This window comes from Channa argus, chromosome 23, assembly GCF_033026475.1.
Source record: "Channa argus isolate prfri chromosome 23, Channa argus male v1.0, whole genome shotgun sequence".
Lineage (NCBI taxonomy): Eukaryota > Metazoa > Chordata > Actinopteri > Anabantiformes > Channidae > Channa > Channa argus.
In genome coordinates, this window is record NC_090219.1 from 3,836,836 (window position 1) to 3,853,047 (window position 16,212).

Sequence of the window (16,212 nt, forward strand, 5' to 3'; positions counted from 1 at the left end):
GAAAGACATTTTTTTTATCTTTAACATATGCAGTACGAGTTTTGATGCCAGCTCTTACTGCAGTGATAACTAGGGTTCTAATCATTATCAATGATTTTACTCACTTTTTCATGCAAAATGAATTAAACTTTAAGGCATCTTCTGAAGTCTCACTGTTATTCATCAAAGCACATCATGCACGTTGTTTACAGAGCCCTAAGTAAGTTGGTAATTTAGCATTTACAAACCTTGTATATTAATGTGGCTTTAAATTGTATGTGTGCCTGTTGCCCATATAATGAATTTGGAATAACAGGTGATTTGACTTCCAGTCATATGTTGCCATACAGTATACTCACTGACAGAAAACGTGAGTGCTTGATCTATCCGATTGTTCTTCAGGTGTTTCAAGGGCGACTGGACTCCCTTGCTGTAGCAACTATCAAAGCTCTGACAACGGTGATGCACAAATCACCAGCTGCAAAGGTATCTGGAACATAAATACATTTTTAACAAATCCATGTTTTCCTTTTAAGTGACCAAACTTGAGTCAGACTTTAAACTGTATTGTAATGGAGGGCCAGTAAGAGGTAATAAGTTTAGTTTAGGTTTAGTTTGGATAAATAGCTGCATTTTGGATTAATTGCTAACAATTTAGTGCTGAATCAAGAGACGGTGAAAGAAAGACATGAATAACTTTTTCCAGTCTAACACCATGTAGAAATGGTTTGATTTTTGGGATATATCTTAACTCATGAAAACAAGACTTGAGTCAGATTTGAATCCTAATTTGTCTCCAAATTTATGGCAGAGAGCTTGGTATTGGTTGTGTTACGCAGTTTAATAATTTTTTGTATTGTTTCATTATGTTTAGTGTTACAAGGTTACAAGATATACAAATCAAATGCTCAGAAAGCTGCTAAAAAGATTGTCTTTTCTGTGCTGTTCCTGTAGGAAGTTTTTAAGGAGAGGATTGGTTATAATCACCTTTATGAAGTGCTCATCTCACTCGGTCAGCCATCCCGACATCTTCTCAAAGAGCTAATGAACATGGTGAGAGAAAAATTATTTTTGGTATTTGTATGTTGGACTCAATTAAGCCTGTCTGGTTAAACAGTTGTATCCTAACATTCTTAAAGTAATTTAAGTTATTTTCTAAATTAATCGTAATGTCCACAATCATCATACAGACAATTCAATCTTCTCTACCCACGTTTGGTTATTTGTCAGCCTGTAGCCTTAATTTGCTTGTTTGTTGATGCCATAGATTTCCATTATTGTCCAGAAATAAACATATTAAAAACACATCAGCCAGACAGTGTTTCTGTGTTCTGTAGGCGGTGGAAGGTGAGCACACTTCAGTGGGTCTTCTGGGCATCAGTAATGTGGACCCCCTGCTGCTGCTGGTTCAGTGGCTCCCGGAGTTGGATTCATCAGAGCTGCAACTTTTTACAGCGGACTGGCTCCGCCGCCTCAGCTGCCTGAACCGCCAGACTCGTGCTACTTGTGTAAATGCTGCTATGGTTATGAGAGCACTGGCTGCGTTAGAGCAGCACCAACGTCTACACCGAGCTTGTGCTGAGAGCTTACTGGGATTGGTGGGGTCATTGGGCTCACAGTCCTTAAGTGCCAGGGAGTTGCTGGGGCTCCTGCGCCTCCTCAGGCCTTTAGAGTCTGGCCAAGCACACCCCTATGTGGGTCCCGCCCTGAGGGCCCTCCTGATCATGGTACGCAAGCAGGGCCTGGAAAGTGCCATGCAGTACTTCGACCTGTCACCTAGCATGGCCGGCATTGTAGTTCCAACAGTGCAGCGATGGCCAGGCTCTGCCTTTAGCTTTCTTGCCTGGTTGTCACTGGACCACGACCAGCTGGGCCAACCTAGCAAGGACAAGAGAAAGCAGCTCTACAGGTAAGAAGACCAACATTCTCAATGTTTCAGTATTTGTCAGTTTTGTTAACCAAATATTTTTGAAGCCTAGGTTATGCAAATCAACTGCTGCTTTAACAGTTTTTTCTATTTATCTCAGTTTTTTTACCCCAGGAGGTACTGGGTTTGAAGCTTTTATCAGCTCAGCAGGAGTGCTAGTGGTGGCAGTTTGTACAAAGAAAGAGTATGTCACAGTGATGCTGCCAGACTACTGCTTCTGTGACTCTCTTTGGGTGAGTCAGGTTTGATGACATAATTTATTTATTGAAAGGGTAGTGTATCCAAGAATAAAATTCTTCAATTCAGTGCTAATTTTAAAATATGTTGCATTTCTTATCACAGCACAGCATTGGGGTGGTGCATGTGCCAGGAAAGAGGCCATTTGGACAGAGTCTCGTCTACATTTATGTTGATGGACAGCAGAAACTGTCTGCTCCCCTCAAGTTTCCTACCATGACAGAGGTGAGACCTTCATTCACCTAATATTTGGTTGAAAATTATCAACTTAATAGTAACATTTTCCCACTAATTGTAGGGAGAAAAAAAATTTGTTTTTATTTAGATTTATGATAGTTAATAACTGAAACATTATTACTACTATTTAGCAAGTAAGGAGAAGCAGCTTTTACTGCTTACGGATTTAGAGTTGGGGGGTTACAAATCTGTCACAAATCTAAATTCAAATAATCATCTTTAACCTGTCATGTTTCTGTTGTACTTTTCAGAGAAAGGTTTCACGTATGTGATAAAAGATGCTGTTTTTCACTCCCAATCATGTTTTGCTCTCTTCTACCTTCCAGCCATTCACTTCCTGTTGCATTGGCTCAGCTGGCCACAGGACCACCACTCCTCCACCGTCCCAGATCCCAGACCCTCCCTTCTCCTCAGCTACCACACCTACCACTCGTTCCTCACTGGGTGGCATCCTGTCTCCACAGACTTGGGGGGGACTGTTGGGGGGAAAGCCTGAGTCTGTGACTAAGCTCATCTCAGCAGGAACACAGGACAGTGAGTGGGGAAGCCCCACCTCCCTGCAGGGGCAACTGGGAAGCGTCATGGTATTCTATGAACCTCTGCAGCCCAACCACTTGAAAGCCATCTGTGGTGCTGGTAAGCAGGATGAGATGATGTGAGAGGAGGAAGAAATAAAGGGAAGTTAGGAAAGGAGAGGTTTAGACAATTAGGACAAGTGTTGGGGATGAAGGACATAAGAAGGACACACAGTGTTTAATAGATAAAATGGAACATTTTGACCAATAAATAAAAACTAGCAATAAAGATGAAAAATTTGTAAAACTCACTAACAGTACTGAAACAAAATACAGATCATAGATCAAGCAAGACAAGCTTATAAATATAATTCTTTATATGACTGTCATAAATGCTGTCTTCTTTTTATCTGCAAAGGGCCAAATTGCATCTCACCATTCAAATCCCAGGAATCAGAACTTGGTGATCTTTCGACCAAATTGTTGCTGCACTACTCACCCAAGGTGACTGGACCACTGTTGTTTCAACCATCCCTTCTTTGAACTTTAAAATAAGCTACATACATTTTTCAGTTCAGTAAATTTGATTCAAGAGGTGCAATCAGGTCATTTGAAGGCAGTGATGCAGGTTTTCCTGGTTGTGGAGTTGGAGTGTGGAGAAGTTAAGATTAAGATAGAATGCCATATTAAGCACAGCTTTATTTATTTGAAATAAACCACACAAGAATCTTGTGTCATCAGGCATGTAGGAACCCCATCTGTCTAGATCTGTCTCCAAACATGCTGCATGGACGACTGACTGGCAACAAAGTTGTCAACTGGGATATCAAGGTAGGACAAGCATCGAATTATACTATAACATATTTGTCCTGTGCTCAATATTAATTTAACTTATGCTGCATAGATATGTTTTAATTATCTATTGGTATATTATCTGTGCCAGGATATGATAAACTGTGTGGGTGGTCTACCAGTGCTCTTCCCAATACTGGAGCAGTTGGCCCTGGTGACGCCTGATCAGCAAGCTAATGATCCTGCTGCTGGGTCAGATTTTATCACCCCGGATGTGACCACACCAGCTGATGGAGACTGGGTTATTCTCCCATCCAACAGGGCTTCAGGTTTGTCAACCTGGTTTCTCCTTATGCTCAGTTGCATTATGAAACTGGGGCCCATGTGGAAACAGATGTATTTGTAATTTCTATCTCAGAGGCTCGCTTGGAGAAGAACCTAGTGGCCACTTACCTCCTGGTGGTAAAGCATTTCCTGCAGAGACACCTGATCAACCAGGAGAATCTGCTCCACTCGCACTGTGTTGGTACACTGGGAGCCCTGCTGCAGAAGGTCTCTATTTAAACCTAATTTGGCACATGGCTTTTATTGCCAGGGAGTCTGGGTGGAACAGGAGTAGACTAAGTGGACCCTTTTAATTTATGTTTTTATGCTGTTTTACTGGGAGACAAATCCATTGCATTTGCTAAAACATGTGTCCTTAATTGTGGCATTACACAAAAAAGTTATAACTATACGTCCTCTATTTTCCTTTGTTAAATATGTCTGGTGATCTTTGTTGCATAATAGTTGTTAAAAATTGATGTAATGATTCAAGTGATTTCTTGACATATGTTCGAAACAAAAATAGGGATATTTACTATTTACACATGGAACACTGTAGTTTACAACAGAAACATAAATATCATACCTCTCTGCAAATTGTGACCTTAAAACAATACATCTTTTGTTGAGGGCAGGGTACCCAATAACACTTCTTATGTATGACTCACTTTAGTTTCAGTTTTTAGGGATGTGTTTTCACTTTTCTTTCTGTTATATGTAAAAATGGCCCAGCTGTTTAAAAAACCCTTTCTGACCGTTCTCTAGCAATAGAATGCACATCACTAATTGCAATTATTGCAAATGATGTTCATTTAGGTCTGTCTCTGTGTTTATCTTCTTCTTTGGTCTTTTCTGAGGCTCCCATTTGCTCCCATTTATTCTTTATTCCTTAGCCATCTTTCTTACCTTTTCTATCTTTTGTCTGATCCAATTGCCTCTGTATTTATTTGTTTACTGAGGTTTTGGAAATATACTTGATTCAGCATTTGAACCATGAGAAAGTAGGCCTCCAAAGGGGCCCAGGCAAAAGAAAATTAGATATGGTGATAGCAGCTGTAGGCATAGTAACCACACCCTATAACTGGTTTAGGAAAGCACTTCCTTATTCACGCATATTATTGTCTCTTTATGATGTTATTGGTGACAAATTGCTTTATATTTGTCTGCTAACCAGCCTCATAATTTTTTTGGAACCAGACATAATAAGTACTGTTTTACAGTAAATGTCCCTCACATCATTTTGCATGTATGCTAGTAAATGTGTGTATACTTGAACAAAAAGTAATATACAATCTATTTTTTGTTTGTTTGTGTGTGTTTAGCTCCCAGCAGGCCATGTGGATGTTAGCGTGCTGGTTGCGGTGCAGCTGCTGATAGAGCAGGTCACATATGAGAAGAACCAGCCACTGCTGCAGCACATTCTCACTCATCTGCTGTTCAATTTCAATATCTGGAACAAAGGAGACTTCCCTTTACGCATAGGTGAGATTGGTCTTTATGCTTTCACGGTGGAGAACATGTGTAATCATAAATTCATCATCAGAAATTTACAAGATCTATTAAGATTGAAGTGGGGGTTATAGCAGTGAACAACTAGAGGAGTACGTATAGGTGGAAGTAATGACTAAAGTTAGACTTCAGTTCGCATCAGGGTTTTGGGTCATAGATGTTATCATTTCTTTCAGATTCGGGGGGGCTTAAGAACTTTAAAAAAAAAAAACTTTTTCCCATCCCCATAAACCAATACAGCAGGGGTGACCTTGGTTATTATCCAGGATTTTTTTACACCACTAGCATTATACATCCTAACCTTTTATGTTTTCTGCAATTGTTCATTTTGTATTTTTACATCTCCTATGTTGTCTCCTATGCAGTATTTTATGAAACACAGTTCGTCTGTGTGATTTTGGTTGTCCAACGACTGTTACTAGTGCTGAAATGTGCCCTTTTTCCCATGAAGGTCATATCCAGTATATGTCCACAGTCATCAAAGACAACAGGAAGCACTTCAGGAAAAAATATGGAGTTCAATTCCTCCTAGACACCGTACGCCTCTATTATGGGTAAGACTCAATTTCCCAAAGTTCATTAAAATACATTGTATATACTGTGTTACACAAAACAACATGATCATCTGCTCTGTAGGAAGAACACTAATAAAGACAGTGAAGTGAGTGAAGATGACATCCGTACCATCCGAGCATCTCTCTTTGGCCTCATCAAGTACTACATCAGCAAGGGCATGTCACAGGAGGAGATGCACAGCATTCTGGGATTTATTGCTGCCATTGGAGATGAGGACCAAGTAAGGGATTGGATGGTTTTTATCAATGCATCGAAAAGTTAAATATTTTAGTAACATTTTGAAGGAATTTCTTAAGACTTAGCGAAAAATGTTTGCTAGGACTCATAGATAAACAGATTCAGACATTCGTATAAACTGCAACTTGTTCTGAAGGCTTACAACCAATGCTGTAATTCCAGTTTTAAGTCATGCAGTAGCGTTAGAATATTGTCCAAAATTTACCGCAAGCAAAATGTTGATTCATTTTCCACCATTCACGGAGTTACTCAGCAGCTTAAAATTAAGGTTGTGTGAAGTTTGTTCTAAATTTGGACTAGGTGAAGTTATTCTTAGTGTATACTTATGTTAAATGACCAATTTATTGTAAAACTCCTCAGTGCATGGTACTCTATCAAATTGAGGATTTTATTGTGAAATAATATGACCTTTCCCAGCAGGATTTTCTGTTTTCCTATGAGACTTACAGCAGTGATGCCTAATGTCTTACAGGAATCTGTCAGTTTTTTCCCTATCTGGCAGCTTTTTGACATCACTTTTTAAGCCCTTCCTCTCCATAAGCAATATTAATTACCTGTTGCCTGAAACAAACTGCTTTATTAGATTCAAGATTCAAACAACTTTATTGATCCCATGGGGAAGTTATGTTCCCTTGTTACAGCTGCTGTCCACAAGAAAAGTAGAAAAGAAAGGAAAAAAAAAACTTCCACCAAACCAAGACAATAAACAAGTACAAGTACAAACTACTGATTAATAAGTTAGAAAAACACCCAGCTAGAGGACTAAACATAAATGAAATAAAAACAATACTATTTGTCCATTTTGACCATTTAGTCCCCCTCTCTGGCTGAAAGTGTGGTTTATTGTCCAGGTGGTAGTTTCGGTATTTTTCTCCAAAACTACTTCCACCCCCTATCCGCGTATGGAGAGAGGTTTGATAAGAGTCCCGGACTACCTGAAGTCTACCATCAGTTCCTTTTGTTTTACTGATGCTGAGCTGCGGATGATTGTCCTCACATTAGTTAACAAAACTGTAAATTAGAGCATCCTCTACCCTCAGCTGAAGCTGATAAGCAAACTACAGGGGGTCCAGAGATGGTTTCAACAGAGGCCGGAAGAAGTCCAGGACCAGTCTCTCCAACACTTTTATGATGTGGGAGGTTAGAGCCTCAGGTCTATAGTGACTGGGCATGCTGGACCGGCACCCCCTTCAGCTGCAGGCTCAGGTTGGAGATGTGCTGAAGGATGTCACATAGCTGTGGGGCACAGCCTTTATAGGTGTTAAAATCATTAGCTCTATCCACAAACCCCTTTTTCGTCTGGCTGTTGGTCTTATATCTAGTGATGCTTTTCATGCCACTCCAGACTGCTCTGGTATCCTTCTGTTGGAGCCTCTGCTGGAGTTCAAACTTCCTTCTGTAAGCCTCCATCCACTCTTTGATCTTTACTGGCAGCTGTTTTTGGACCTCCCTCACTGCTTCCCTGTGACCTGAACACTGCCTTTTTCTCATTTATGATTATTTTATGTCTTTGGTGGTGCGCCGTCTGTGGAGGCGGAGGGAGGAATGTAGACAGCGATCAATATGGCATGTGAGAACTCTCTAGGTATATAGTATGGACTGAGGCCTACCGCCAAAAGTTCGATGTCTAGGCAACAGACTCTCTTTCACAGTAAAATGATCAGTATGACGCCACCTGTTGTTAATGTACACGACCAAGTCCCCTCCTCTTTTCTCCAATCCGCTGTACTAAAGCCGCCAATACTGATGCATGTGTCGGGCATACTGACCTGCAGCCATGTCTCTGTGAAACACATTAGACTACACTCTTGAAAGATTATTTCGTCCGGGATTTTTAAAGTCCAAACAAAATTTAAATTCACAGTGGCAGACTCCTGCAGCCCGATCAGCTGTTCCCAACTGTAGACAAATGAGCTGGCTCCAGATCTATACAGCTGTTGCAAGCTGGTCACAGCTTGAAGCAGAAAAACTTCAGCGATGATAAAAACAAAGATTAAAAACTCCCTCCAAACGTATGATCAATGAAAGCAAGCTTTACACAACAACCTGCATACTTTACTATACTAAAACACTACACTAAAAATATGAAAAGGTAAGAATAAATTAAAAGAAATGAGAGCAACTGCAACGATGCTGCGGCACGGCCTGCATTACTTTCCTGTTTTCCTCTAATAACACTAACTTCACATGACTTGTGAAATCCATTCTCTGCTTTTGTCACACTTCTTCTCCACCTGTTGTTGCTTTTTTTAGTCTCATCAGTCTGTTTTTCTCATCTTGTCTGTTGCTTTGCATATCCTCTTAAACTGCAGTACTGTATGTGGAGATTACAATACACCTTCTATGAATATACAGTCAATATAATGACATCTTTCACTTTCGCATTCTCTGATGACTATGACTATTTATCCCTCCATGTAGTCAGTGAGTTTTCAAATGGTACGCTTATGAATCAAGACTTAGAAATCAGTTATGAATCCTTTTATTCCATATTGGGAATAAATGGTAATAATGAACTCTATGCTTGTAAATTGCTATTACATAATACATGACATGAATGATAATTTAGGTGCTGTCTTCTCTGCATAATTTCCTTCTCAAACAATGTAAAAATCATTTAAAATAGGTACCTATATATATATTTAATTTTCCCTTTTGGTTATGTGTGTTGCAGCTGTGTGCATTGCTGGAGTTATTGCTCAGCCTTCTTCAGAGCAGTCCAGCCAGGGACCAGCTCTTCCTGCTCCTCTTTGAGCCAGGGGCGGCCGATTCCTGCTACGCTCTCCTCCTCAATAACAAACACTCTGACCGACTCCGAGAGCTTGTCTTCAAGGTGGGTTATAGATTTACGTGTATATCTATAAATTTTTTCGACTGTAACATAAGCATCGACTTTTGGGCATGGACATTACAGGGGTGGAAATAATGTATAGATATACATATACCAAGATATAAAAAATTTAATTTTGATAACCCCTGCTTTCAATTTATTTTCTTGTAAAAGTGACTTTTTGTCATAATGCTGCTTATTTCATATCCATCCACAGACACCTTTTAACATGTTTATTATATGAATTCTAGAATCCTGTGATCAATATGGTTCTCTTCACCTCTTTGCAGTTGTTTGAACGCATGTTGCGCTGTGACCGTGTTTATGAGAAGAATAAACAGCGGTTGCGGCTAAGGGAGGCAGGTTATGCTGGGCTATCACTGCTCTTTTCTGAACTTCATATCACTCCAACCTTGATCCGCTGTCTCCTCAACCAGGTTCTCCACACAGGTCAGTGTTTCCTTTTAAATTCCTACATTGTTCTGCTTACTGGGCGGGGAAAGTTGGAGTGGGGGAAAACAGCTGTATAATGGGGCTTTACAGATAAAGCTAAAGTATGCAGCTTAAGCTAGCGCTATCATGATGCTCAAAATCAATCCGGCCTGCTCCACCCAGCCCACCCTCTCCCTGCTATGTTATGCTCTTCAACTCTCTGCTATACTTTGGCACTCTCTGCACAGCCCTTAGATTATTAATCATTATTAAATTACATGAAATAGGAATGTTGCAAAACTTTTTGATAAAGCAGAAATTAGTAAAATTGTAAAAAGTGAAGGGACCACTGTCAATTGAGAATCCACAACATATTCTTCGAAAACAGAACATGTCATATGAAATACCACAATATAAACAGTTAGTTATAAGCCAGCCTTTACGTAGCATTGGTTTAAATGTACAATGTGCCCGACTTTAGTGACAATAACGCCACAGCTCCTAACCTGTATCCCTGCTGTTCCTTTGAATAATGTTCCTTTGATGCAGTAATATTATTATTATTATTATTATTATTATTATTATTATTATTTTTTTTTTTTTTTTTTTTAAGAATTTTAAAGCTATCTATATTTTTTTAAACAGTAAATAAACTCCTTAGTACTTTTACTTGTTTACTTACTTTTTATTTAGGCCAATAGTTAAACTTTTACTTGAACTTAGATTGTAAACTTGTGATACACTGCATGTACCACTACATGCAGTGTATCACATTTTTGTGTTTGGGGCTGTATAGTTACAGACTGCTCAGATTGGCCACGATGACCCATGTCCTCCTTAGCATTGTTAAGACCATCAATGTTAATTCTGTTTATGTGTTGTGCTTGTGTGTGTTTAAAATCAGCAGATCAAGTGGTAAACTACAAGGACTTAATGGCTCTGGTGCAGCTTACTCACCGGGCTGGGCCCAGTGTACGCCTCATTGTCTGCAAGAGGGTGAGGAAACACCTCCACTTAAATCTGCAGATGCTCACTATTAATTTTATATTCACCAATAGCCTACACAGGAAATAACTGTTCCAACAATCGATCAGTGTTGTCAAAGACTTTCTGCATTACTTTCTACATGTTACCTTCATTCAGTTATCTTTACATCTGTTATACTGAAATACGCGAAATTATTCCTGTTATTTGTTGCTACTTTCTACTCTTTACAGAGTAGATCCAACAGTACTTTCTGTTTGTAATTACCTTATAAGCACACGTTTCATATCTTAAATATTTCAACCAATACTAGGTTTTAGGGCTGGAGCAAATGATTATTTCCTTTGTCGATTAATAAATAATTTTACCATTTGGCTCTTTTATATTTTTCAACTAACATATAATATAATAATGTGTTCTGACTGAGCAAAGTTTCTGGAGCTACTTGTGTTACATGCATCGCACGATCCACATAGACCAAGATTTATTTGGGCAAGACACGAATAACGGAACAGGAACAGCAACTGGTGGCCATCAGCTGCAGCAGCACTCAGTCATGGAGTCAACATAAACTCCAACCACTGGCTAAACCCCAGCTACACAAAAGATGCAACATGCAACTGAAACACAACAGCTGTGTAATTCAACAGAATAACCCACAGAACTGAACTCCCACAATCCCTAGCGAGTCACGGTCTTGTCGACCACTCCCCTGCTGGGGTCACTACAATAATATAGTTTATCTTAGGAAGTAACTGCCTTTGAAGATGTGAATAAGATGTAGTCAATTTACATCAACAGAAAACCATTATCAGAAATTGTTTCGTCACTTTTATCAAATCAGTTTAACTTTGAAGATCTTTTTTTGTGAATCTGTTCATACTTTACTTTATAATACACATCTCAGTTCTTTTATAAACAACATTGAACTTCAGTCTTTTCCACTTCTGTCTTTAGGTCTACCAGCTCCTACAATCCCAGCAGGATGCTGCTGTCCAGATCTCAAAGCAGCAATGCTGGCAGGATACTCTCATGCGATTGTACCTGCGTGGTGACGGGTCCTTGCCAGTGCGTGGTGCAGACACGGCCAGCACCTGCAGCTTGGACCTGAACCGGCCCAGTGGCAGCAGCACTAACCGCCTGGAGCTGCCACTGGACAGAAGGGCACGGACAGGCAGTGCGGGTCGGCTGGATCGTTTAGAAGATGACCGGTTCAGCATAGGTGACACTCGTTCTGTGGACAGCCTGGAGAACGGGGATGTCATCTCACTGCTGGACACACCATCTTCCTCTGCTTCCACTGAGCCCCAACCCCACATCAAGCCCTGGGTGGTAGGAAAATCGGGGGGCTTGACACTGGATCTGTCCCACCTGCATGCATATGAGGGTGTGGAGAGTGGCAGCCAGACACCCGGTAGCATGCCCAGTACACCATCACCTCTGGAAACCTCAAAACCTTTCCCAGGAAACTCTGGGGATCGAGATGCATCTTCCTCTCTGGCTGAAGATAGCTTCCTCTTCAATGACAACATCTCACTGGGGGAGTCGTTCAATAATGCTGAGGTGAGATAGGGGATCACAAGGGTGTGGCAGACAGCCCTAGACACAAACTTAGATGTTTTTCCAATCTGTTCCATCTCACTTCCCTCATCTTCTCTCTCTCAAGAGGAATGACAAGTTAGGGAGAGACTTTGGTGTTGCATCAATGTTGCACATAGCTGTTACCTTGGTTTAATTGGCAATTTCCAAAGAGCAGAAATTCAGCTATCTCTAATTCCAGTGGCAGTCTGTATTCTGATGTTTCCGTAAGGCTACTACAGAGCGTCTGAGTCAGTATGTGAAGTACTGTCACATCAGTACTGTCACATCAGGAAGCCCAGCCTTGACTTCTATGTAGTGCTTTTTTTTATTCTAGTGCTTGCCTTAATAGTAGGAAGCTTTTAGTTACAGCATCTAATGTGTCGTTTTAAAAATGCAGTAGTTGAGCAATGTGTTTGATCTGCTTAGCAATGTAAAATTACCCAATATCTAAATGTGGAAGCTGACAGACTGACTGACTTTTAAATTATATTCATGTATACTGAAACTATTTAATTATAGAATGCATAAGTACTGAAAGACATTTTTCCACTAACAGTAGATTTTTCTAGTTGCGGGTGACAGTATATTGACCTCTGTCTTATGATTATTTTATAATTTTCTATTAACCTCTATAACCCACTGTTGCAAGTTTACTTTAATTGTAACCCTCTTTTTCGTTCTTTTTTGGTGTGGTGTGACCTTCCAGCGGGCAGAGGAGGAGCTGTGCAGCATGCTGCTGGAGATAGTGCTGTGTGTTACATGGCGAGGTGTAGAAGGTTCCGATGATTCTGCATGGCTGGAGCGTGGCCAGGTTTTCTCAGCTCTCACTAAACTGGGTACTGCTAACGAGCTGCTGCTTCCTGTTGACCAAATCAAACTCAGGTAAGCTCTGTTTGGAACCACATAAAGTGCTGGTTGTATTAGGATTTAGTGCTTCCAAAGACAGAATTGCTAACAGTATTTAACAGTCTCTGTGATCTTTTTATTTGTTCTCTAGTCTAATGGAGCGTATGTTAGAGTGGGCAGTTAGTGATAACCGTGAAGCATCAGCTGCCACATTGCCTCAACACACAGAGAACGCAGTGCGGTTGCTTCACATGGTACAAGATTTCCTCCAGGCAGAGGGTCTGGTTAATCCAGCACTGTGGACAGAGAAGGTCCTGGAAGAGACTGTGACGCTGATGGACAGTCTTATGGTGTGGTACTCTGCTGGCACCCAGTGGTTCCAGCTCTCTCAGGTTGGACTGCGACTGCTGCTGGGCTTCATGGCTCAGGAGGACCCTGAAGTAAGTTTTTTTTCTTTAATCACTTTTATCTTCACACTGCTGCTTGTGCAGTTTTTCATCTTACATGCAAAATAATATATGGCTTCTTACAAAGGTTTGTGCCATGGCCACTGCCAAGCTCAATGGCATCCTGCAAACCAAGGAGGTATCCAGCCAAGATGAGGCCTGTTACCTGCTAGGAAAGGTGGAGGGCATCCTGCAGCGCACCATTCAGGAGCAAAGAGAGGAAACCTACTCCTTTCTAGTTCCTCTGCTGCGAACACTGATCTCCAAAGTCCATCGACTCCTCTACATGGAGCTGCATCTCCCCCAGCTCCCTGACACCAATGGCAGCCCCTCCTTCTTTGAAGACTTCCAGCTGTACTGCAACACACCTGAGTGGCGTGTCTATCTTGACAAATATGTATGAAATAGACATTTACATTTACTGCTGTTGTTGTTGTTGTTGTTGTTGTTGTTGTTGTTTGAAATGCTAAATTTAGATAATTTTGCCATTAATGTAAAATGCTATCTGTCTCTAGATTATTCCATATATGAAGCAGTATGAAATTGAAACATTCAGCCAGGGCCATGAGACCATGGCTCTGTACTGGAAGGAGTGCTATGAGGTATTCATGGTCAGCCTGCATAAGAGAGAGCGGGAAAGGGGCGAGAGCAAGATTCGCTTCCAGGTTAGTTGGATCAGTATTAAACCAATAACAATAAAATGTCTAATTTGCTATAAAGGTTCTGTGTCATCAATTCTTCTCTTATTGTTTAGGAGCAATTTGTTGAGCCCTTTTCACGCCGATGCCGTCAGGAGAACCTACGCTACAACAGCATGTTGAAGCAGCAACACAGCCAGAACAACTCTATCCCCAGGCAATGGAAGGCAGCCCGACGGGGTCTGGTGTGTGAGAGAGGTCCCTGGTCTGATAGGTAGCTTGAAATCTTCTTGGTAGTCAAAGTGTATAAATATTCTAATTATAAATTTGGATATGACTGCTGGATTGTGTTCTTTGCTACCATTTTCAACAGGCAGCAGGATGATATGCACTGGAGACTGTCCAGTGCTGAGAACTTCTCCCGCATGAGGCTGAAATTGGTCCGTAATTACAACTTTGATCCTCACAAAGAGGCAAGCGCTCTGAGAGACAACCTAGGTAAGGTTTTTTTTTTTGTATTTTTTGAGCTAGAAATTATATCTAATGGGGGATGATTGTGTGTGTATAGCATGTCATGTGCAAACTCCTCCAATGAAAAACAGATTAAAGAGGACTTGAAGATCCTCTTTAAGCCATACAAGTCTTACTGATCCATGACTCAATAAGAAGGATGATCCACTGTGCTTGATATTTTTCCTTGCTAAGTTATTCTTAAAAATAAACATGTTGCATTTTCAGAACTTTCTGAGACTTCTATTTTTACCTTTATGGTAATACTACATAATATTGGCATTGAGTCATTCTTTAAACACTTTTAATATAACAGTGCTGAGATACTCTTTATCTCTTATTGTCAAAACAAATACAAACTAATATGTGATGATACCTTTCACCTTGATCCTACATTAGACTTAATGTGCAGTGATACTGCAGGGCTTCCTTGGCAAACTGCGACTACCTGAGCATAACTTAGACGAATGAGCAAGGGGATAAAATCACAGTATAGAATGTAGCCTCCCTAATTCAACACTTAAATATTTAGTAATGAATATGCCTACAGCAAAAGAAGATTTTAAGTCTTGTGCATGACTGGAAAATATCCTTTAGGATAGCACAGCATTTTAAGACTGTTCTCCAGGTTATAACCATGTACATGCTTACTTGTCATTGATTAATGATAAATGAAGACATCCTCATCATAACCTCGTAAAGGGTTTGCAACAAGGTGCAACTGTTTACAAAAACATAGGGAAACTTTTTAAATTGTCAATAAGAAAGTGCAATGATTTGTAAAAAGAATTGAAATTTACATTTGATTCTAAACAATATAAAGACAACATATAAGAGGTTGAAAATGGGTTGAAAAGCTGTTTGAATTTTTTTTAAATTTGATGCCAACAACACATTCCACAAACATGTTTGCCATTGGTTATTCCTTTAACACTAAGAAGAAGAACTGAGGGGACCAGTTATTATAGTTTAAAAAGTGACTATTCTTGGTTGAATAATCAAATATAAGCAATTGAAAATTCCTGTTTCAACATTCGATATTTTTGTCTTTGTATAGTTTTCATATAGTACTTTATATACATTTAAAAGGTTTTTATTTAGAGTTTAAATGGTGTCCCAACATTTTGGAAAATAAGGGGGTGGGCCTTGAAAACAGAGAGGCCAGGCTGTGGTTTGCAAAAAATAAATAAACAAAATTTAAATAAGGTGGTAGTTCTGTAAGGGTTTGGTTATGCATGGCTGTGTCTTTTTAGTAAAGTTCTTGTTTTTTATTAATAAATTTAAACAACCTATAGTTATTACAAAGGAGGTTATCCTTCACCTTATCATACCAACTCTAAAGAGACTCATAGTCTGATGGTAACCTGACAATTAATGCATAGATAAATATGCCTATAATATTGCTATGAATATGACAACCCATATTAAGTGACTGTACCCCCTGTGGGGGTGCACTTCTATTCACACTATATGTGAAGTTTATATATAAACTTTTTTTCTAGTTACTAGTTTCTAGTAACTTTTTTCTAGTTACTAGACTACTATATTGTATCAGAAGAATTGTATCCTGTTTCTTCATAGACTGATATGTTCAAAAGGCTAATAGCAATTA

The 16,212-nt window shown here is 39.9% G+C and overlaps 1 protein-coding gene across 9 annotated transcripts in view; it reads left to right on the top strand.

Annotated features, from left to right (window-relative positions):
- Window positions 1-16,212, top strand: part of nbeal1 (neurobeachin-like 1) — a 48,282-nt gene that overhangs the window by 19,597 nt on the left and 12,473 nt on the right. For 5 of the 9 annotated variants that reach the window (XR_010912239.1, XM_067493790.1, XM_067493793.1 and 2 more), the window contains 23 exons: window positions 382-465; window positions 934-1,032; window positions 1,317-1,888; window positions 2,007-2,139; window positions 2,249-2,368; window positions 2,707-3,016; window positions 3,314-3,399; window positions 3,637-3,726; window positions 3,839-4,016; window positions 4,106-4,239; window positions 5,334-5,493; window positions 5,972-6,074; window positions 6,157-6,316; window positions 9,008-9,166; window positions 9,454-9,613; window positions 10,500-10,591; window positions 11,537-12,142; window positions 12,867-13,042; window positions 13,158-13,446; window positions 13,541-13,849; window positions 13,968-14,117; window positions 14,207-14,364; window positions 14,464-14,588. Coding sequence is in view for 8 of the 9 variants with exons in the window: in XM_067493790.1 (XP_067349891.1) it covers window positions 382-465; window positions 934-1,032; window positions 1,317-1,888; window positions 2,007-2,139; window positions 2,249-2,368; window positions 2,707-3,016; window positions 3,314-3,399; window positions 3,637-3,726; window positions 3,839-4,016; window positions 4,106-4,239; window positions 5,334-5,493; window positions 5,972-6,074; window positions 6,157-6,316; window positions 9,008-9,166; window positions 9,454-9,613; window positions 10,500-10,591; window positions 11,537-12,142; window positions 12,867-13,042; window positions 13,158-13,446; window positions 13,541-13,849; window positions 13,968-14,117; window positions 14,207-14,364; window positions 14,464-14,588 (4,453 nt within the window). In the remaining variant the exon portion in view is untranslated. The remainder of the gene's footprint in view (window positions 1-381; window positions 466-933; window positions 1,033-1,316; window positions 1,889-2,006; window positions 2,140-2,248; window positions 2,369-2,706; window positions 3,017-3,313; window positions 3,400-3,636; window positions 3,727-3,838; window positions 4,017-4,105; window positions 4,240-5,333; window positions 5,494-5,971; window positions 6,075-6,156; window positions 6,317-9,007; window positions 9,167-9,453; window positions 9,614-10,499; window positions 10,592-11,536; window positions 12,143-12,866; window positions 13,043-13,157; window positions 13,447-13,540; window positions 13,850-13,967; window positions 14,118-14,206; window positions 14,365-14,463; window positions 14,589-16,212) is intronic. The other 4 variants (XM_067493792.1, XM_067493794.1, XM_067493796.1 and 1 more) reach the window with 1 other exon arrangement.